Source organism: Canis lupus, chromosome 6 (assembly GCF_003254725.2).
Source record: "Canis lupus dingo isolate Sandy chromosome 6, ASM325472v2, whole genome shotgun sequence".
NCBI classification, from domain to species: domain Eukaryota; kingdom Metazoa; phylum Chordata; class Mammalia; order Carnivora; family Canidae; genus Canis; species Canis lupus.
The window spans coordinates 59,397,221-59,419,323 of record NC_064248.1 but is presented as its reverse complement, the minus strand read 5'-3'; the positions used below and the strand labels follow the sequence as shown (position 1 = coordinate 59,419,323).

Genomic DNA, 22,103 nt, shown 5'->3' with positions numbered 1-22,103 from the left:
ATTTCACTCAGCATAATACCCTCCAGTTCCAACCACATCGAAGCAAATGGTGGGTATTTGTCGTTTCTAATGGCTGAGTAATATTCCATTGTATACATAAACCACATCTTCTTTATCCATTCATCTTTCGATGGACAACGAGGCTCCTTCCACAGCTTGGCTATTGTGGACATTGCTGCTATAAACATCGGGGTGCAGGTGTCCCGACATTTCATTGCATCTGCATCTTTGGGGTAAATCCCCAGCAGTGCAATTGCTGGGTCATAGGGCAGATCTATTTTTAACTCTTTGAGGAACCTCCACACAGTTTTCCAGAGTGGCTGCACCAGTTCACATTCCCACCAACAGTGCAGGAGGGTTCCCCTTTCTCCACATCGTCTCCAACATTTGTGGTTTCCTGCTTTGTTAATTTTCCCCATTCTCACTGGTGTGAGGTGGTATCTCATTGTGGTTTTGATTTGTATTTCCCTGATGGCAAGTGATGCGGAGCATTTCCTCATGTGCTTGTTGGCCATGTCTATGTCTTCCTCTTTGAGATTTCTGTTCATGTCTTTTGCCCATTTCATGATTGGATTGTTTGTTTCTTTGCTGTTGAGTTTAATAAGTTCTTCTTAGATCTTTGATATTAGCCCTTTATCTGATAGGTCATTTGCAAATATCTTCTCCTATTCTGTAGGTTGTCTTTGAGTTTTGTTGACGGTATCTTTTGCTTTGCAAAAGCTTCTTATCTTGATGAAGTCCCAATAGTTCATTTTTGCTTTTGTTTCTTTTGCCTTCATGGATGAATCTTGCAAGAAGTTTCTGTGGCCAAGTTCAAAAAGGGTGTTACCTGTGTTCTCTAGGATTTTGATGGAATCTTGTCTCGCATTAAGATCTTTCATCCATTTTGAGTTTATCTTTGTGTATGGTGCAAGAGAGTGGTCTAGTTTCATTCTTCTGCATGTGGATGTCCAATTTTCCCAGCACCATTTATTGAAGAGACTGTCTTTTTGGATAGTCTTTCCTCCTTTGTCGAATATTAGTTGACAATAAAGTTGAGGGTCCACTTCTGGATTCTCTATTCTGTTCCATTGATCTATGTGTCTGTTTTTGTGCCAGTACCACACTGTCTTGACCACAGCTTTGTAGTACAACCTTAAATCTGGCATTGTGATGCCCCCAGATATGGTTTTCTTTTTTAAAAATTCCCCTGGCTATTCGGGGTCTTTTCTGATTCCACACAAATCTTAAAATAATTTGTTCCGACTCTCTGAAGAAAGTCCATGGTATTTTGATAGGGATTGCATTAAATGTGTAAATTGCCCTGGGTAACATTGACATTTTCACTATATTAATTCTTCCAATCCATGAGCATGGAATATTTTTCCATCTCTTTGTGTCTCCCTCAATTTCTTTCAGAAGTGTTCTGTAGTTTTTAGGGTATAGATCCTTTACCTCTTTGGTTAGGTTTATTCCTAGGTATCTTATGCTTTTGGGTGCAATTGTAAATGGGATTGATTCCTTAATTTCTCTTTCTTCAGTCTCATTGTTAGTGTATAGAAATGCCACTGACTTCTGGGCATTGATTTTGTATCCTGCCACACTGCCAAATATTTGTATGAGTTCTAGCAATCTTGGGGTGGAGTCTTTTGGGTTTTCTATGTAGAGTATCATGTCATTGGTGAAGAGGGATAGTTTGACTTCTTCTTTGCCAATTTGAATGCCTTTAATGTCTTTTTGTTGTCTGATTGCTGAGGCTAGGATTCTAGTACTATGTTGAGTAGCAGTGATGAGAGTGGACATCCCTGTCTTGTTCCTGATCTTAGGGGAAAGGCTCCCAGTGCTTCCCCATTGAGAATGATATTTGCTGTGGGCTTTCATAGATTACTTTTAAGATGTTGAGGAATATTCCCTCTATCCCTACACTCTGAAGAGTTTTGATCAGGAATGGATGCTGTATTTTGTCAAATGCTTTCTCTGCATCTATTGTCCTCTCCCCAATTCTTTAACCAGTTGGAGTCTCTCTTTTTCTGTTCTTCATTGCCTTACTGAACTTTATTCAAAGTGATGTAAATCACCAGTGTAAAAGGAAGTATCTTACAATTCTTAAGACATTTTGGTTTTTAAAAAAAATCCCTTTAAATTCATACTGAAACTTAGAATATTAGTTAATTCTTTTGAACCTTAAACTAAATGTAGAGTAACTAGGAGGAGAAATAGTATTGGGCTTAAAGGATTAGACACAATGAAGAATTATCATGGACAGGGCAGCCCAGGTGGCTCAGCGGTTTAGCGCCGCCTTCAGCCCAGGGCCTGATCCTGAAGACTGGGGATCAAGTCCCATGTTGGGCTCCCTGCATGGAGCCTGCTTCTCCCTCTGCCTGTGTCTCTGCCTCTCTCTCTTTCTCTGTGTGTGTGTGTGTGTGTGTGTGTGTGTGTGTGTCTCATGAATTAAAAAAAAAAATTATCATGGACAAGTAGCAGGAGCATTTACCCTCCTGAGTTTCTCACTGCATGCTATTATTTGTGATTTGTCTTATTTATACTCTGATTTCTTTTGTGGTTGTATGGTTATAAATTGAAATTTGCAAATTTGGTGCTATTTTGATCTAAGGTATTAAATTTTTTGGTCCACATTTTGAGACATCTGTTAGTTTTTATGAAAGAAAATTTCCTCAGAATTAAAAAAATTGTCAGGTACTGAATTAGTAAAATGGATATAAAATAGTTTTTTTCAGAATGTTAAAAAACTAAAAAAGCGTTTACGTGTTCTAATGGAGTCATAGCTACTGCTTATGAATATAAACATTTAGTTTTTGGATTACTTGTTTTAAAAATTTCATATTGTGGGGTATAAAAATAAATTAATTTTAAGCTATTTCTAATATGGTTATATACAATTGCAACTGTTGTCACCTCATGAAAAGAACTTCTAGATGCTTAATAATGAGCTTAAATCCCTCTAGATTTCTTTTTCCTAAATGGAAGTAGGTGTGCTGAGCATTGTCATCTCCTAATATATTGAAATTACTAAAATATTTAATAAGCTACCAGGGTTTGAAGTAGTGACCAGATGTTTTCAGTTTCCCCAGGATGACTTTTACAGCTAAGCATGTACAATGGAAATGAGCTAAGTTTGTCAGTTTAACAACAAAAAAGCAAATACAACACACAGACACAAGTTGATTCTTTTGAACTAAAATTAAAATGCTATCTATTGTATTTAATCTGCCTTAACACTTTACAATTAAAGAAGATTTCCATAACCTAACCAAACATTAAATTGGAGCTTCCCGCTCCATCTTTAATAACTTCATTGAGACATAATTTATATACTGTAGGATTCAACCACAGTTTTAGGGCTTTTAGGAAATGTATATAGTTGTCACCATCATCAACATCCAGTTTTATTTGAAGTGCATAACTTGAAGGTTTTGTCATAATTTTACACTTGTGAAACCATCACAACAATCAAGATAATGAAAGTATCCATCATCCTAAAATTGTCCTTGTGTGCCTCTGTGTAATCCCTCTTTCCTGCTCTTCTCATGCTCTCCCTACCCACATCTGTCTCCAGGCAATCACTGACCTGTTTCTATCACTTGCTATTAGTTTCTATTTTGTACAATTTTATATAAATGGAATCATGCAGTTTATACTGTCTTCTTTTGGGAGAGGGATTTCTGGCCTTTTTCACTCTGAGCAATTACTTTGTTATTCATCTATGTTGCGTGTATCAATGGTTCCTCTCTACTATTAGTAGTATTCAGGTGTGGATATTCCACAGTTTATCCATTCACCCATGAGAGATATTTGATTTGTTTCCATTTTGTAGTTTTTCAAATATAGCTGCTAATAACATACTTGTGCAGTTTTTGTGTAAATGTATATTTCACTTGGGTAAATACTTAGGAATGATATGGCTATATCATATGGCAGCCTACTGATAATGGATTCTTTACCCATTTTAACATCTGAAGAGTCTTCATGTTTGGAAGATATCAGTGTGTCTAGAGTTCTAATTTCACAGTTTATTTGCTTGTTCATTTTCTAGTACTTTAAAGTTGTTGCTTTTCTATCTCGCTTTCATTGTTTCTAATGAGTAATCCACTGCCATCCTAAACTTTGTAACATGTCTTTTTTTCTCTGATTGCTTTTAATATTTTCTCTTTATTTGTTTAGAGAAATTTTTTTTTAATTTTTTTAAGGTATTTATTTATTTATTTATGATAGTCACAGAGAGAGAGAGAGGCAGAGACACAGGGAGAGGGAGAAGCAGGCTCCATGCACCGGGAGCCCGACGTGGGATTCGATCCCGGGTCTCCAGGATCGCGCCCTGGGCCAAAGGCAGGCGCCAAACCGCTGCGCCATCCAGGGATCCCATTAAGATTATGCTTTCATGTGATTTACTTCTTTTTCTTTTGCTTGGTTTTCATTGAAATTCTTGGATACTTCCTAGGTTTATAGCTTTCATCAAATGTAGAAAAATTTCAGCCATTATTTTTTTCAAATATATTTCTGTCCCCAGTCTCTGCTCTTCTTCAGGGACTTAACTGCACATATATTAGGCTACTTGAAGTAAAACACATTTTACATATGCATTGGTTTGTTTGTTTTCCCCTCAAGTCTTTCTCTTATTTTTGATAATTTCTACTGCTTCAAGTTCAGTAGCCTTTTCTTTGCAATGTATAACCTGCCACCAATCCCATCCCAGTATATTTTTCCTTAAATCTTAAACATGGTAGTTTTTATCTCTAAAATTTTGTTTTGGGTCTTTTTTATTTCTTGTCTGTCTGTATTCAACTTTTTGAACACATGGAATATAATTGTAGGAATGTGCTTATCTGCTAATGCTAACATTTATGTCAGTTTTGGATCGATTTTTGATTTTTTTTTTAATATGGATCATATTTTTCTGTTTATCTGCTTGCTAGGCAAGATAGGCAGAATTTTAAGAATGATCCATGGAATCCCTCTTCTGTGAATATGATGAGTAATCACTGGTGATAATATTATGTTATATGGCATAGGGGATTTTGCCTATGTGATTAAGGTTACTAATCAGTTGCTTTTGGGTTGATGTAAAGGGCAATGATCTGGGTAGGCTGATTATGATCATAGGAGTCTCCTGAAAGTAGAGAATTTTCTCTGGCCAGTGCCAGATAGGGAAGAAAGATCTGAATCATGAAAAGATTATATGTGTCATTGCTGGCTTGAAGATGGAAAGGGCCAGCTATGTAGTGAGGAATTCAGATGGCCTTTAGAACTTGAAAACCACTCCTGGCCATCAAGTAGCAAGGAAATAGGGACCCCAATCCTTTGTCTGCTAGAAATTGGATTCTGCCAATAACCTGAATGAGCTTGGAAGCAGATTCTTCAGAGCTTACAGGTAAGAGTCCAGCCTGACAGACCTGATGATTTTAGCCTTGTGAGATTTCTAGCAGAAAGTGCGGACAGCCTACCTAGATTCTGACCTACAGAATTGTGAGGTAATAAATGGGTGTTGTTTTAGGCCACTATATTTGTCGTAATTGGTAATTCAGCAATAGAAAACATACATTCCCAGTCATCTCTGACATTGAGTATTAGCTTCTTGGTGCTAGATATTTTGGTATTCCTGTAAGTACTCTTGAGCTTTGTTATAGGTCACAGTTAAGTTCCCTGGAAATAATTTGATCTTTTGAGTATTGCTTTTAAGGTTTGTTATGCAGACCAGAGCATCATTTAGTCTAAGGGTAATTAATCTCTATTAATCTCTGCTACTGGGGTGGGACTGAATAGCTGATCAGGGAAACCCTCCCCACAACTTAGTTCTTCTGTCTCTGGAGAGTTGTTTTCTTTTATTCTGCCTGTGAGTCCTAGCCACCTTGGTCAATTCAGTCTTCGTTCTGTGTCAGTACTCTCAGTTCTAACTCTTTAACCCAGGGAGTCCACTTGGCTGCACCTAAACTGCCCCTCCCTGTACTGTGTCCCAGATATATTCAAGGAAGTAAACTCAAGCAGTCTTAAGGTTCATCTCATTTGTTTCCCATTCCTTGAGTATCTGTGTTCTTCATTGCCTGACATCCAATGTTTTTAATTCTTTTTTTCACTTTAATTTTTTTTAGTTTGAATTGAGCATAAATCCACACTTTTTTTACTTTGTTAAAAGTCCTTTGGTTACTTTAAATAATTAAAAGTTTAAATAAAATGAAGCTTTAATTGTTTAAGTTTAATGAGACCAAGAAATACTCTTCCTTAAATGTTATTCACTGTCCAATATCTAAAATTTTAATACTGCAGCACCATCTTTAAATTCTAGTATACTAAGTCTAGCCCAAATGATGACAAAGCTGTATCTGGATGGACTCACAGTTCCTCATTTTCTTTTGAGCAACTTTAGTATTTATTTGCCTAAGGAAATTGCAATTATTTTATGCTTAGATAATTACAGTCTGTAATTATTTCACTTGCTAAACTATTAGAATGGAAAGTTAATATTATTTTACATCTCAAATAGAACAGAAACCCATTTATTTATGCAAAAAAAAAACCTTATAAAGTTCTTTTCTGTGTTAACTACATAACTACTAAACACAACAGTTTTCCTTGTTTCTAATTTCTGTATGTTTATTCTAATAGGCATATTATTTGGCTTTATGTTTCTCCTCCCACATGGTCTGTGACATAATTCTGTAATTCTTCCATGTAATTATATAAATGAGTATTCAGATGTACAAGAGTTTATGTAACTTGTTTTATGCCTTGCAGACAGTTTTTTTTTGGGAAGTGCTGTTCTTTCCATAAAATTTCTTATAGTTGTATTAATTAAGAATTTTCAATAAGTTTCTCTAATTAAAATAGGAAAGATGATTAGTTACCTCACAGATCCTCTGGGAGAAGAGATTTTGTTATTTTAGCACATCACCCCTCCACCCCCGTTTCTTTTTATCAAAGACATAGTTCTATATTAAGAATTGATGTTCTGGGGCGCCTGGGTGGCTCAGTCAGTTAAGTGTCTGCCTTCAGGCTGGGGTGATCCTGGGATCCAGCTGGCTTGGAGCTCCCTGCTCAGCAGGGAGTCTGCTTTTTCCCTCTGCTCCTCCCCCTGCTTGTGCTCTGTCTCTCTCAAATAAATAAAAAAAGCTTTAAAAAATTGATGTTCTGGGATCCCTGGGTGGCGCAGCGGTTTGGTGCCTGCCTTTGGCCCAGGGCACGATCCTGGAGACCTGGGATCGAATCCCACGTCGGGCTCCCAGTGCATGGAGCCTGCTTCTCCCTCTGCCTCTGTCTCTGCCTCTCTCTCTCTCTGTGTGACTATCATAAATAAATAAAAATTTAAAAAATTTTAAAAAAAATTTTAAAAATTGATGTTCTTATTTGATATTTGTTGATGATAAACAGGTACTTTGGAAGTTCGTCTTATGGGCTGTCAAGATATTCTAGAGAATGTCCCTGGACGGTCAAAAGCAACATCGGTTGCACTACCTGGTTGGAGTCCAAGTGAAACCAGATCATCTTTCATGAGCAGAACAAGTAAAAGTAAAAGTGGAAGTAGTCGAAATCTCCTAAAAACCGACGACTTGTCCAGTTCAGTAACCAGATTTTTTTTTTTTAAATCATATAACAAATTAAAGGGTCTATACAAAGGACATAGCAATGGGGACAGCAATGGGAAGAGCCAAAGTTGAACAAAAAGCTTTACAATTACGATTTCTATAATTTAATTTTTAAAATCTTAAAAGCTATACTGTAAGAAAAACAACCAAATTTATTGAAATTGTATTAGAAAACTGAATGACATATTGCATTAATTCTTTAGGAAGAATAAAATTTTGAATATCACTCTTTATGCCAAACTGAAGGTGTTCAAAGCCTATTAGACTTGATTCTTTTAACAGTATAGTGACACTTCTAAATTAACATTGAGATTTTGATAATCTTGGGACCAAACATGTCTACTAGGATAGTAGCTCAGTTAGCAAACAAATGGAGGCATGGATGGAGGTAGTAAAAGTATGATGCAACAGGTTTATGAAGCACTTTGGAGACATTCTAAAATGTAATTATGAACTCTGATACAAAGGTATAACTGGGGGGTAGGGGAAAAAAGGCCTGTGACAATTCAACCTGCTACAGAGTACAGAAGCGAGTATGTCAGTGTTTTCCTGTATATATAGAGAGATTTTAGGAAAGTTATGAAAATAAAAATTGCCTGAGGTAACAAGCTCTATAAATAGAATTGTAGAGGGGGAAAAACTAGATGATTCGTATTTACATACAAACATATACACATACAAAACAGATAGCATTTAATCTTTTTGTTTTTGTCAAACACAAAGGATAAGTTGGGAGCATCTAGTTGGGAGTGTATGTACGTATAAAAGTACCCAGTTAAGATTCAAAGCTTCTGGATAAAGAAAGCCCTTACTTTCAGGGCACCTGGGTGGGTCAGTTGCTTAAGCTTTCTATTCTTGATTTCCACTCAGGTCATGATCTCAGAGTTGTGAGATTGAGCCCGGAGTCAGGCTTCACATTGGAAATGGAGCCTGCTTTAAGATTCTCTCCCCCTCTTCCTTCAGCCCTCCCACCCCCTCCTCTCTCTCTCCTTCTCTAAAAAAAGAAAAGAAAAAAAAAACACCTTATCTGAGAGGATCATAAGCTTCTGTTGCTGTTAAACAGTTGTACCTCTATTTTAAAGGTTTTAAAATATTTAAACAAGTCTATAAATTGTATTACAGATGATGTATGTGCAGTTTTGAAGCTAGATAATACTGTGGTTGGTCAAACGAGCTGGAAACCCATTTCTAATCAGTCATGGGACCAGAAGTTTACACTGGAACTGGACAGGGTAAGATGAAAATATTTTACTTGAATTTTCATTATATTTATCATTCATTTTGAATGTAAATTTTATTTTTGAAGAAAGGCTTTGAAAAGTTTTGTTTTTAATGCAATAAAAGAAGAATCTAGGTATTTTTGACATTCCTCATCTGGTGAGTAATATAAGTCTACCTTAAGACAGGTGAACACCAGATGCTGCAGTAGCTTTTTGCTTGTGCAGTGATTTGAAAATGTCTAGTTTGTATTAACCTAAAGACAAGTGAGTGCTAATATTAAAATATATTTATTTTAGTAATGCACTCTCTAACAATTAAGGGAATTCTTTTAACTCACCATTTCTAGGTCATAGTATCAAAGTTGGATTTGAAATGTGCTAATGTGCTCACTTACACAGACTTCCATGTGTCTCAGTGGCTTTCATGAATGATGTGAATGTCTAGAATGCAAAATGTAGCTGTAGAATCAACCAGAAGTAAATTTGGTCCACAGTAGATTCAAGTCCATGTTGCTAACTTTCTTATTTATATTTTAATCCATCCACTGGGGTATAGGCCAAAAATATTAGAACTTAAACCTAATTTTGTCTAAAAACTAAGAAAGATATCAAGATTTTTATCATTTAGTACTTAGGTTGATACAGGTGTCATTTTTTAAATTCATATTTTACTGAAAGCAGATTTACAGTGCTTATGAGGTGGTGATTACTGCTCTACACTACTTTAAAAATATTTTTCCTATTTATTTTTTCCTTTCCTCATAGCCAGCATCCTAATCAGGCCCTCTTCACTGCTTTTCTTGATTCAAAAAATGCATATACTTGAGCAAAATACTTCATCTTTATGTATACCGATTTTCTTAGCTTTAATACCAACGACTTCAGTGAGATATGTAAAGATTAAATCCATGTAAAAATCTTAGACAAGTGGTAAGAACTTGATTAATGTTAGCTTTTTTTTTGTACTAAAGTAATTTACTAACTAGTCTTCATGTGTCTGAATACCAGACTGAATTTCAAAGAACACTACATTCATGTTGGCATTCATTCTCTCATTTAAGATCATTCATTTATTCATTAAAAATTATCTTGAAATTATTCACTCATTTACTCAACAAATATTCATTGGTATCTACTGTATTCCTGGCATTTCCAGGTAGTAGATTGGCAATGAACAATATAAACAAGGTCTCTCAAGGTTCCTCAAAGAACTTATATTTCAGTGGTCTTCAGTATATACCTGTTTAGTTGCATAATTTTTTACCATTACATCTGAAACTGTAAAAGTTTGCCACCTCATTTCCCAAATACACCTTTTTTGATGATTTCAGTTAAAAAGATGTTGAGGTCTTAGAATGCTAGGCTAAGGTGTTTATACTTGTTGGTATGGAAGATGGGATGGAAGAGACATAACGGAAAAGTTGGTCTTGGAATTTGTATGAAGAACGAATTTGACAGAGGAGGAACTAAAGGTATACAAATTGGCAGGCAGCTACTCCAGTGCTATAACTGTAAGATTAGGAGAGCTTGAAGTAAAAATTGGTAGTAGGGATCGAAAAAGATACATGTAGAAAACGAAGGGAAAAAATAGTATTAATGGGGCCCAAGGTGGCTCAGTTGTTTAGGCATCTGCCTTTAGCTCAGGTCATGATTCCAGCATCCTGGGATCAAGGCCTGCATCAGGCTCTCTGCTCCGCAGTGAGTCTGTTTCTCCTTCTCCTTCTGACCCTCTGCCTGCTTGCATATTTTCTCTCTTTCAAATAAATAATAAAATCTTAAAAAACAAAAACAAAACAACCTATCTAGTTGGATTTGAGTACAAGGGAAGGAATTTGTCTATAATTTGCAAAGAAAATGATGCCACAGTAATTGGAAAAAATCTGTATTGGAAGAAGATGGGTTCTATGCCTAATTACTTAGCAATTAAATAAAGAACTAGAGGTTAGGGCTAGATAAGTAGCTTCGAAGATCATTTGAGTAGAGGTCACAGTGAATATCATCCAAGTGGGTAAAGTCAATCCATTCATTTCAAAATATTTATTGAATGTCTCATATGTACCAGGCTTTTTACTATGTTCTCGATTTACAGAGATAATATATGCTCATTGCTGTAAGAGAACTCTTAGGTTTAACAATCACCGATTTTCTGTTCTGTGCCAAGCACCATTCTAGATACTGGTAATGATTAATGAAAACTCCAAAGTCCATATCCTTAGGAACCTTATATTCTAATGAGGGAAGATAATAGTAAACAAGTAAAAAAAAACAAAAACCACCTATAAGTACAGTGAAGGAAGTAAATAGGGCAGTGTAATAAGGAGGTGGAGGCTACTTTAGATGGAGTAATTAGGGAATCTCTTTGAGGATGCTATATTTGACCTGAGACCTGGTGAGTGAAAAGTTACCAGACTTGCAAAGATCCAAGGGAGAGTGTTCCCAGCAGAAGAGACAAAATATACAACCACTGAGGTGGGAGAGAACCTGATATGTTTTAAGAATAAAAACTGGGAGACAAGATCAATGTAGAGTAAAGTAGATGTAGTTACATGCCAAATCACTAGGATCTTTATAAGTTAAGAATTGAGAGACAATTGAAGGGCTTTTAATAGCGGAGTTGACATCATTTGATTTATCTGTGGTACATGATCTGCTAGAAGTACCATGTACTATAGAAGCCAATAAAAGACTAACATATAATGAAAGAGTTTGTAAAGGAAGAAAACAAAGATCTAACAACAGATCTTAAGCAGTATCCCAAGGGTAGGAGGAGAAAGGTTTGCCAAAGAGAAATGAAAAACCTTGAGTTGAAACAGATCATACCTTAGATAAGCATTATAAAAGCTTATCCAGTGAATAATTGCAGGAATGGTGAGATGATGAAAACCCTGTTACATATCAAACAATTGAAGAAAAATGGGATTTTTAAAAGTCTGTTAAGGAAGAAATTTAACAAAGATTTGACAATTGTCTTTAAAGTTAGAAGGAGGAATGTGAGGATAAAGTTAGGGTAGTGAGAACAATGAGATTTCAATTTGTGTGTTTATTCTAATTGATCGGTAGTGACTTCCTAGACCTCACTGTTAAGGTTTACAGGATGGGACTTGGTTTTCAGAGGTTATATTGATCAAGCAGCAATGTTTGCCAAATTCTTGGAGAAGTAGCAAGTGACAAGTTGTTGTACATGTTGCATCCTTAGATTAACTATATACTTTGTGTCTGTGGAGAACAAACCAAAAGTCAATGGATGGCTGATTTTTTTTCATTACAAAGGATAATATGTTAAAAAAATGAAATGAGCTGCTATGGAAATTAGTAAGTTCTCTCTCAATAAAATTGAGTGAGCAACTTATAAAAAAAGATTTTCAAGGAATTTTTATATCAGAAAAAATGTTATACATCTAAGATTTTTTTTCGACTTTGATATTTTCTCTTTCAGGGTAAAAGAACCAGCATTGTTACATGCTACAAATTAGCTGTTTAAATAGACCAATATAGGGGATCCCTGGGTAGCTCAGCGGTTTCATGCCTGCCTTTGGCCCAGGGCACGATCCTGGAGTCCTGTGATCGTGTCCCGCGTCGGGCTCCCGGCATGGAGTCTGCGTCTCCCTCTGCCTGTGTCTCTGCCTCTCTCTTTCTCTCTCTTTCTCTGTGCCTATCATAAATAAATAAATAAATAAATAAATAAACAAACAAACAAACAAACAACAACCAATATAATTCAGTCAAGCCCACTGAAGAGGGAAATAACAGTTGAGGTTGTTAGTATAGATAGATATAGTTTTCATGTCTTGGTTATATTTGTGACTTCTTTCTAAACTGTGTGAATACATATAAATATTTATCACCATAAAATGTTTCTTTCAGTTTCCATTCACTTATAATGTAATAGATTATGACATTGGCTTTGAAGCCAGGCAAGTTGAGTTCATTGTCTATCTGCTACTTACTAGCTTTTGATAGTAGACAAGTTACATAACCTTACTACTACACATTTGTTTCACCATCTCTGAAATGGGGATAAGACCTATAGTTAATCCTTGAACAACACCTGTTTGAATTACTCAGGCCCACTTAATACATGGATATTGTACAGTAAAGTGCTATAAATCTATTTTCTCTTATGATTTTTTTAATAACATTTTTTTCTCTAGCTTACTTTATTATAAGAAGATAGTGTATAATACATACAAAATACGTTCTCAGTTTCCAGTCAACAGTAGACTATTAGTAACATATTGGGAGTCAGAATAATCAGATTTTGACTGCACAAGGTTTGGTGCTTTAAAACCCTTCCATTGTTCAAGGGTCAACTGTAATCTTTGCAGAATTTTTAGAAAAACTGAGGTAGTGTATATAAAATCCCTTTTGTTGCCTGGCACATTTCTAACCACTTGATGGCATTAATTCTTTTTTAGCCCAAGGCTTTGATGTGTGGGTGGCTATGAATTTAAGTATAATAGAAGAGCATGGTAGGTAATGGGGAATTAATTGGCTGAATGTCATTTTCTTTCACTTCAGAGCCTATTTAAAGTAATTATAGGATTTTTGATGAGTGATATGATCAAAATGAAACTCAAAGAGGGACACTTGGGTGATTCAGTCAGTTAAGCATCCAAACCCCTGTTTTCAGCCCAGGTTGTGATCTCAGGGTTGTGGGATTGAGCTTTGCGCTCAGTGGGGAATCTGCTCAAGATTCTCTCTCCCTGCCCCTCCCCTTGCTTATGTGTGCACCTGCTTTCTCTCTAAAATAAATCTTAAAAAAAAAAAACAAACTCAATTATGGTTAGAGGGAAAACAACTAGATAGAAGATTTCTCTTGTAGACACATTATTATGTTTTGTAGAGTTTTATATTTAAAATAGAACTTAAAAGTAACACATATATACATATAAAATTAATAAAAAAGAACTCAAAAGTAAGTTACCATCATTTTATAGTTAGGGAAACGGAGTACCAGAGTAGTTACATTTTAATAAATTTCAGAGCTGGTGCTAGACCTCAATACTCTTCAAAATGGATGCTCTTTCCTTTAAGGTAATTTGAATGAGATAGATAACAGTCATGCAGAGAAGGAAACAATAGAAGAAGATGAAAACTTGAAAGAGAGAAAATAATTTAAAATAACCCACACTACAAGCTTCAAAAACTAGAAAGACTGTTTGTTGATTGGTTCCTCTCTACTTGCAGTAGTGATCTTCACCTAAAATTGTTTTTTTTTCCATGACTTTAGACAGTCTTCCCACTTTGGGTTCGTCTTCCCTTTCAAAGTTTGAAAACAGTGCATGAGCAAGTAAAGCTTTTCATCCTTGAGGCCAGCTAGACCTTCCAGGTTCCTGATAGGCATGTTACTTGTCCTTAATATGATTATAAACTTCTGTTTGGCAGAGACTACATTCCTTATCATGATAACTACTTGTGTTTGCACAGTACATTTCACTTTTTCATGTGACTTTTACCCTTTTACTTTATCCATTATATTTATAGAATATTTATTTATGGAAAATGTTTATTGAAATATTTATAGAAAATGTTATTTTCAACTGTCTGACGTGTTCATGCCTAGCATTTTGCCTCAAATGTCAAGTTTCTTTTCTACAGGATTCTGGAACTAAGTTATTTATACTATTTCTATCCTTTTCAAGATACAAAGATTCATAGGTCTTTTTGGAGTTATGAGATATTCTGAAAATGATCTAGACCTCGAATAATCTAAGAAAACCCAGATTATGTTCGTGGGAGGTCAGGGCTCTGTAGAATTGTCTTAGGGGGCAACACAGAGACTTTGTTTGTTTTGGTATCCTAGCTAAGATATCATTTGGAATTTGCCACTTAAGAAAAACAAAGCTTTGAAAATTGCTGATGTAATTCAGCCCTCTCATTTTATAAATTAATAAGGAGTATGGCTAAGGATTAAATAACTAGCCTAAAATATAATCCAGGATTCTTTTTTTAATTTTTACTGATGTGTAGTTGATACGGTATTACATTATTTTCAGGTGTACGATGTGGTAACACAGCAAATCTGTTCGTTAATGCTCTGCTCACCACAAATTCAACTACTTTGTCACCATACAAAGCTATTATAATACCAATGACTGTAACCCTATATCTACTACTCCCGGTAACCCATCTTGCCCATTCCCACAGTCCACCGCCATCCCTCTGGCAACCATCTGTTTGTTCTCTGTATTTATGGGTGTGTTTCCCTTTTAATAATAACCCAGGATTCTTTTTTTATTTTTAATTTTTTTAATTAAGTAATCTCTATGCCCAACGTGGGGCTCCAACTCACAACCCCAACAACAAGAGTCACTCCCCTCGACTTCCCCTTTTTATATTTTCTGATAAAACTTGGTCCTTTTTAATGTTTATTTTAAATGCAAGTAGCTATCAATTTCTCATTTTCCCTGAATTCCCTCAGTCTTCCTAGGGGAGCCCATAGAATAGGAATACAAAGACATTTTAACTTCTGTGTTTGAGCTGTCTGACATTGACCATACCGTTTAATCTGAGATCCTGTTTTTTAACTTATAGTGTAACTACAGGGGCTCTGAATGGCTCAGTCAGTAGTGCATGCATCTCTTGATGTCAGGGTCGTCAGAGCCCCATGTTGGGTGTAGAGCCTACTTAATTAAAAATTTTTTTTGATAATATTTACCATTCTTACCTTTTTACTGCCTCCTAGTTCTGTCAAATGACACATCATAGTACCTTCTGAGGCTATGACCTCTGCGACGATGAACTATATTACATTATCATCTGCTTCCCTCCCCCCCATCTCTATCATCTCTTGATCACCAGTTTCCAGTATTCTTTAAGGACTTTAATTCTTCGCTTCAACATTATTCTAGGGGATTGGGGTGGGATGGGGGGCTATATATGTAAATAACTCTCTTAGCATAAGATCATTTTCAGAGTTGTTTGAATATCTCTGCTACAGTATACCTTTACTCCTTGTCATTTTAGCAGTGAACTGTTCTGAAATCTTAAGTTTGATATGACAGACTTTCACCAAATCTTTTATTTCCCTAAATGAGATAGTTACATAAACTACCTATATTAATGGTTATGCAGTAAATGATAGCTCATGTAATTATTTGTTACTCCTCTGGTTCTCTTCCTTATTACCACAGAACTAGATATTTGATCAAATATATCCATTTCCTTGATTCTTCAGGAAGGGGCTAAAGAAGGGGCAATCAGCGCCTTACAAATTACATTTTTTCTGTGTACCCTAAAACTGGTGTCACCCTGAACCATTTCTTTACTGATGCCCTCACATCAAGCATCCTTCAGTCTTTTTATATCACACCTGTTGCAGAAAGCCTCAACAGCAAATCAGTCCTACCATCTGTCTTTTCTACTCTAATCTACTGAATGCTGCTGAAATATTTTTTTTTTAATTTTTATTTATTTATGATAGTCACAGAGAGAGAGAGAGAGGCAGAGACACAGGCAGAGGGAGAAGCAGGCTCCATGCACCGGGAGCCCGATGTGGGATTCGATCCGGGGTCTCCAGGATCGCGCCCTGGGCCAAAGGCAGGCGCCAAACCGCTGCGCCACCCAGGGATCCCTGCTGCTGAAATATTAATCATACCCATTACTGTAAATTTTCATTTCTAATCTCATCTGGGCTTGTAAAAGTTGTCCTGCATTTCATATCTTAATCCCATTACCAGAAGCTTTTCTTTGACCTATCTTTTCAAGTCTTCTATCCCACCTTAGACACCTTTCCTTCTGTTTTATAGATAAGACTTAAGATCATTAGAATGCAGCTTCCTCAAATTCCTCCATCACCTGCAAATATTTCTGTATCTTCCTCACTAGTTTCAGAAAAAGAGGTTTCTCTCTATCCTGTAAGGAAGAATTCAATTTGTTCTCCAGTTTCCATTCTTTCTCATCTCCTAAATCCTGTTCCATCAGTTACTGCAACTGTCACCTACATATATATATATATATTTTTTTTTTTTTTACCTCCTCCTTTCTTCTCACCTCTGATTCTTACTGTGTCTGTTCACATTCCTCCCATTAAAAATTTGGTTTACTTCTTCATAGCTCTGTTGATAGACCTCTCTTTTATAGTCAAGATTTTTGAAGTGTAGTAATTTGTGCTCACAATCTGCTCTTTTTCTCCCTATTATACATTATACTGAAACTTCTGCTGTAATAGGTCCTAAACAACACACATTACATAGTGTCATTTAATCCTCACAGTAATCTTATGTGTATAATTATTATCACTGTTTTGGGGATTACTGAAGGTCCAAAAGTTAAATAACTTTTTTTGCTCACACAGCTAGAAAGTAGTGATTCTGGGAATCACAGAGGCATCTGACACTAAAGCCAAGTCTTACCTGAAACGAGTATGTTCTTTTTAATAGGCTAACACGTCTCTGTTTCCAGTATAAATTTTCTTAATCACATATCACATATGTAATAATAATAGTAGTAGTAATAATAATAAAAGCTGACATTTACTAAATACTATGTGCTGAGTGTGTATTAACTCTTAATTTTCATACAGCCCTGGGTGTTTTATGACATTGTACATATTTTACAGATGAGCATACCAAGGCTCAAAAGGGTAAGTAATTAGTCCAGGATCACAAAACTAGTAAGTGATGTAGAGCTAAGATTTCAACCTATTTGTTCTACAGAAAGTCACTGTGCAGAACCAAGCAATCTTGGTTCTAGAGGCCTTATTTTTAACTACTATATAGCCTGATTTGGTCTGACCTCTACTCCTCTATATTTTAAATCCCTTAGTGGCAGCATATAATTTCTAAGTTAAAGACCAAATACCTTTGCAAGTCATACAAAGCCCTTTGTGACCTGTCTGCCCATCTTCTCATCTTTATTTCCCAAAGTATGCCTATTTCTATTCTAGGCTTTAGCTAGATGAAACTATTTCCTGCCCCTACAATATACTTTATGCATGCTTAACTTTGCACATTCTTTCCCCTTTGACTACTGTATTCTCTCCCCCTTTAATTTTGTAATTTGTATCTGAAAACCCAATTCGAGCAATTCTTATCTTTTCTGATTTTCCTACTACCTTTCCCTTAGGAAAAATTGGTCAGTTCTTCCTTTTGTGTCATTGTGCCAATTGTATATGCCTCTCTGTTGCCAGTATTTATTTACATTTACATTTCCCCAACAAAACTATGAAAAATTTGAGAACAGGACCATACATTGCTTCTCTTTGTATCGTTATCACAGTACTTACTATAGGTATTCATTGAGTATTAACAGAATGAATGAGAATAACTTCTACAAAAATATCTTTAAAACTAAAAAGCAGGGTTTTTTCAATTCCCACCCCACCCACCCACACACACTTCAGCATCCCCGGGTGACACTCTTGTTGGTACAGTGATTCCCAAATAGATTCCCAAAATGACACACATTAGAATCTGAAGGGCGGTGGCATACACAATTTGAAAATATCTTCTTTCTTACCTATTCCCAACCTCCCCCATACAACTGAGTCTGACTTATTTCCTAATGTCTTACCTGTTACTCTCCTATAGCACAGTATAGGTATTTTAGTGTTTTTCTACCTTTCTGATCTTTAAAGTAATGCTCAAAGGCCTATATTTAGCATTGTGAGAAATACAAAACAGTGAGAAATGTTCTTTCCATTAAAGTTCCCTATGGTTTGGTAGATTAAAAAAAAAAAAAACAGTGTAAGACAAAATAATGAACTATTAAGTTGTGTTTCAGAAGCTTAGAGAATTATGCCTAACATGAGCATGCATCAAAAATTTTAAAATACATGAGGATACAACCACCATCAGTAAGCATCAATAGATAATGGGATTATTTCTTGTAGAATATAAAATAAATGTTTAAATTATTTAAATAAGTAATAGAGGAATTTGGAAACCTGAGAAAAGAGTGAGTGACAATCTAGGTAAAGTTTTTTTAAAAATAAAATGAAATATAGTAGACATCTGAGATGTGCTTCAAAATAATTGGGGTAATGGTGGTAATGAAACATGATTGCCATTGGTAAATTGTTGAAGCTTGATGGGAAGCAGAATGAAATAAAACTTAACAGAAAATCAGAAATACAGGGATGCGTAGGTGGCTCAGTGGTTGAGCGTCTGCCTTCGGCTCAGGGTGTGATTCTGGGGTCCTGGGATCAAGTGCCGCATTGGGCTCCCCTCAAGGAGTCATCTGCTCCTTCTGCCTATGTCTCTGCCTCTCTCTCTGTGTCTCTCATGAATAAATAAATAAAATGGTTAAAAATAATACTAATAAATTTAACAAAAATCAGAAATACAACATTTGTAATTGAAAACTAAGTGGATAGGTTAAATAACAGAAGAGTTAGTAGTGTGGAAGATCAAGTTACAGAAGTTGCCCTAGTGAAAGACAGAGATGAAAACCATGAAAGAGAGGCTAAGAGACATAAAGAATAGGATGAAAATGACTAAGTGAAGTTCCAAGATGAGGGAGTGGAGAAAATGGGGCAGTGGTCATGTCTGAAGCAATAAAGACCTAGGATTTTCCAGAAATGATGACAAACATGAATCCTGAGATTTGAGAACACAAATCCGTAGAAAGATAAATAAAAAGTTATACTATCTAAAAACTCAAGGGAAAGACATACGAACTAGGTTCAGTCAAGATCGCCTTTGTGAGAGAGATGGATGTTGAATTTGGTCCTGATGAAAAGAAAATTTGGACTGGTACAAGGGAAAGAGCAGTTTGAAATATCATATGACAATATAGGTTTTGGCTGGGGGATAAAATACAGTACTAGATGTAGAAACGATGTATTTAAAAACACAGGCAGGAAAAATTTATAATAGGTTTGGAATAATAGAGTTTTGGAATTTTTTATACAATATGAATTAATATAAATAGGAAACAGTTTATATGTAAAACTGTTAAAGTACTAGCTTGTATCATAATTGTTTACTTCCCTTTTTCCTTATGAAGAGAGCATTTATGCACATCTGTAGGAGGCAGACTTTTCAAACAAAGATCACAACCGCATATTCTTTATTATCTCAGTCTCCAACTCTCCTCTCTGTATTTCCCATCCTCCTCAAAGATCTAAAATTTTCCCTCTTTTTGTCACATTTGGTCCAGCTGGAAAATCACCCTTATTGGACTCCTGAACTCAAAAGAGATATACCGTTTCCTGATGCAGTTGTTTCCTGTTTGCCCCTAGTGGATTTCAGTGGCTCCCTTCCCTATGCTGTGCTTTTCCCTGGAGGCTGACAGCTGTGAACTTGAACCACTAGGCTCTGACTTACAATGCAAGACATTGTTAGGAAGTATGAGACCAGGAGGAGAGGGAAGTCAAGGTGTTTGTTTCCCTCTTTCCTGGCCTATTTTCACAGCATTCATTCAACTATGGCCACAGCTCCTATTGTATAGTCCCTTTTCCAAAGTGCAGTTCTCATTGGTAATTATTGCCTCTTGCCCATTAAGGCCAGGGGTAGTAATGGATTTCTACTGTTGCTAGATGTCATTTGCTTCTCATCCTTATTGGTTCCTTAACCTTAATCAAACCTCCATAAATAGCCAATTTTTGAAATTCAAACTCTTTGGGGTGCCTGGGTGGCTCAGTCCTGGTATCAAATCTGCTTCTCCCTCTTCCACTGCCCCTTCTCCCACTTGCATGACTTGTGAGCACACACGCTTTCTCTCTCAAAGAAGATCTTTTGATAAATAAATAAAATTTACTTTCTTGAGTCTGCAGTTTCTTTGCTGCTGGGACCCTAACTAGTCTTTCTCAAGCCTGTGTGGTCTTCAGAAGCCCATGGAAGGCCAATTAATAGACGAATTAATGTGATATCTGCCATATTGTACATTTACAAAGTCTTACTTTCCTTGGCTCTTTAATTTTCCATGCTTTGCTTTTTGCCCCTTTGTTTTTCTTTTCAGCAATGAAGCATAGCTTTCATTTTCTTCTCTTAGAGGTTCCCAGACTTTCTCAATTCACAGCATCCTCAGTGTTCTAGTTTTGATTTGTTATTTTTTTTAATGATGTGTGACCAGGCCAAAAGAAATGTCCAACAATTCCATTTGTTAACAAGTACTTACTAACTGAAAAGCTTCTGTGCAGCAAAGGAAACATGAACAAAATGAAAAAGCACCCTACAGAATGGGAGAAAGTATTTGCAAATCATTGATAAGGGGTTAACAATCAAAATATCTAAAAAAGCTCCTATAACTCAATAGCCAAAAAATAATCTGATTAAAAAATGGACAGAAACTGAGTAGGCATTTTTCTAAAGAAGACATTCACATAGTCAACAGGTACATGAAAAAGTACTCAACATCACTAATCAAGGAAATGCAAGTCAAAACCACTGTGAGCTATAGCTTCACACCTGTTAGAATGGTTGTCATCAAGAAGACGAGATAATTGTAGACAAGGATGTGGAGAAAAAGAAGCCTTTGTGCACCATTGATGGGAATGTAAATTGATGCAGCCATTATGAGAAATAGCATGGAGGTTTCTCAAAAAAATAAAAATAGAACTACCATATGATTCATCAACCCCACTCCCTAGTGTATATTCAAAAGAAATTAAAACAATATCAAAGAGCTACCTGCACTTCCATGTTCATTGCAGTATTATTCACAATGGCCAAGTTATGGAAACAGCCGGTCTGTCAACAGATGAATTGATAAAGAAGATGTGATGTGAGATATATATGGAACATTAGTCAACCATGAGAAAGAGGAAATCTTGCTATTTGCAACAACATGAATGACCTTGAGGACATTATGCTAAGTGAAATAAGCCAAAGATAAAAATATTTGGATGGTATCACTTATATGTGGAATCCTAAAAAAAAAAAGTCAAACACCCAGAAATGAGGTGGAGAGGTGGTTGCCAGGAACTAGAGGGTGAGGAAAATATGGAGAGGTTGGTAAAAAAGTACACTTTTATTTATAAAATGAATAAGGTATGAGCATCCAGTTTATAACATGGTAACTATAGTTAATAACCTTGTATACATGAAATTTACTGAGAATAGAACTTGAAATGTTCTCAGGTATAAAATATTGAAGTGATAGATGTATTCACTATCTCCCATTGGGAGGAATCTTCATAGTGTATACATATATCAAAATATCATATTTTTAAAAAATCATGATATACACTTTAAATATGTCATGATTCATATAAAAAGTAGTTACTTTAAAAAATATATTTAGTATTTATGTCCTAAAAAATTAGTACTTTTTGAGTGAAAAAAACTGAGAGAAAACATTTTATTTTTATGTGACCAGTTATTTACTGGTCTGCCTGTTGTATACTATAGTTTCGCAAAGCATG

The 22,103-nt window shown here is 35.7% G+C and overlaps 1 protein-coding gene across 2 annotated transcripts in view; it reads left to right on the top strand.

Annotated features, from left to right (window-relative positions):
• The window catches only part of PKN2 (protein kinase N2), a 130,142-nt gene that overhangs the window by 83,494 nt on the left and 24,545 nt on the right, over positions 1–22,103 (top strand). For both annotated transcript variants that reach the window (XM_025417745.3, XM_025417744.3), the window contains exons 7-8: positions 7,363–7,548; positions 8,700–8,809. In XM_025417745.3, coding sequence (XP_025273530.3) covers positions 7,363–7,548; positions 8,700–8,809 — 296 coding nt within the window. The remainder of the gene's footprint in view (positions 1–7,362; positions 7,549–8,699; positions 8,810–22,103) is intronic.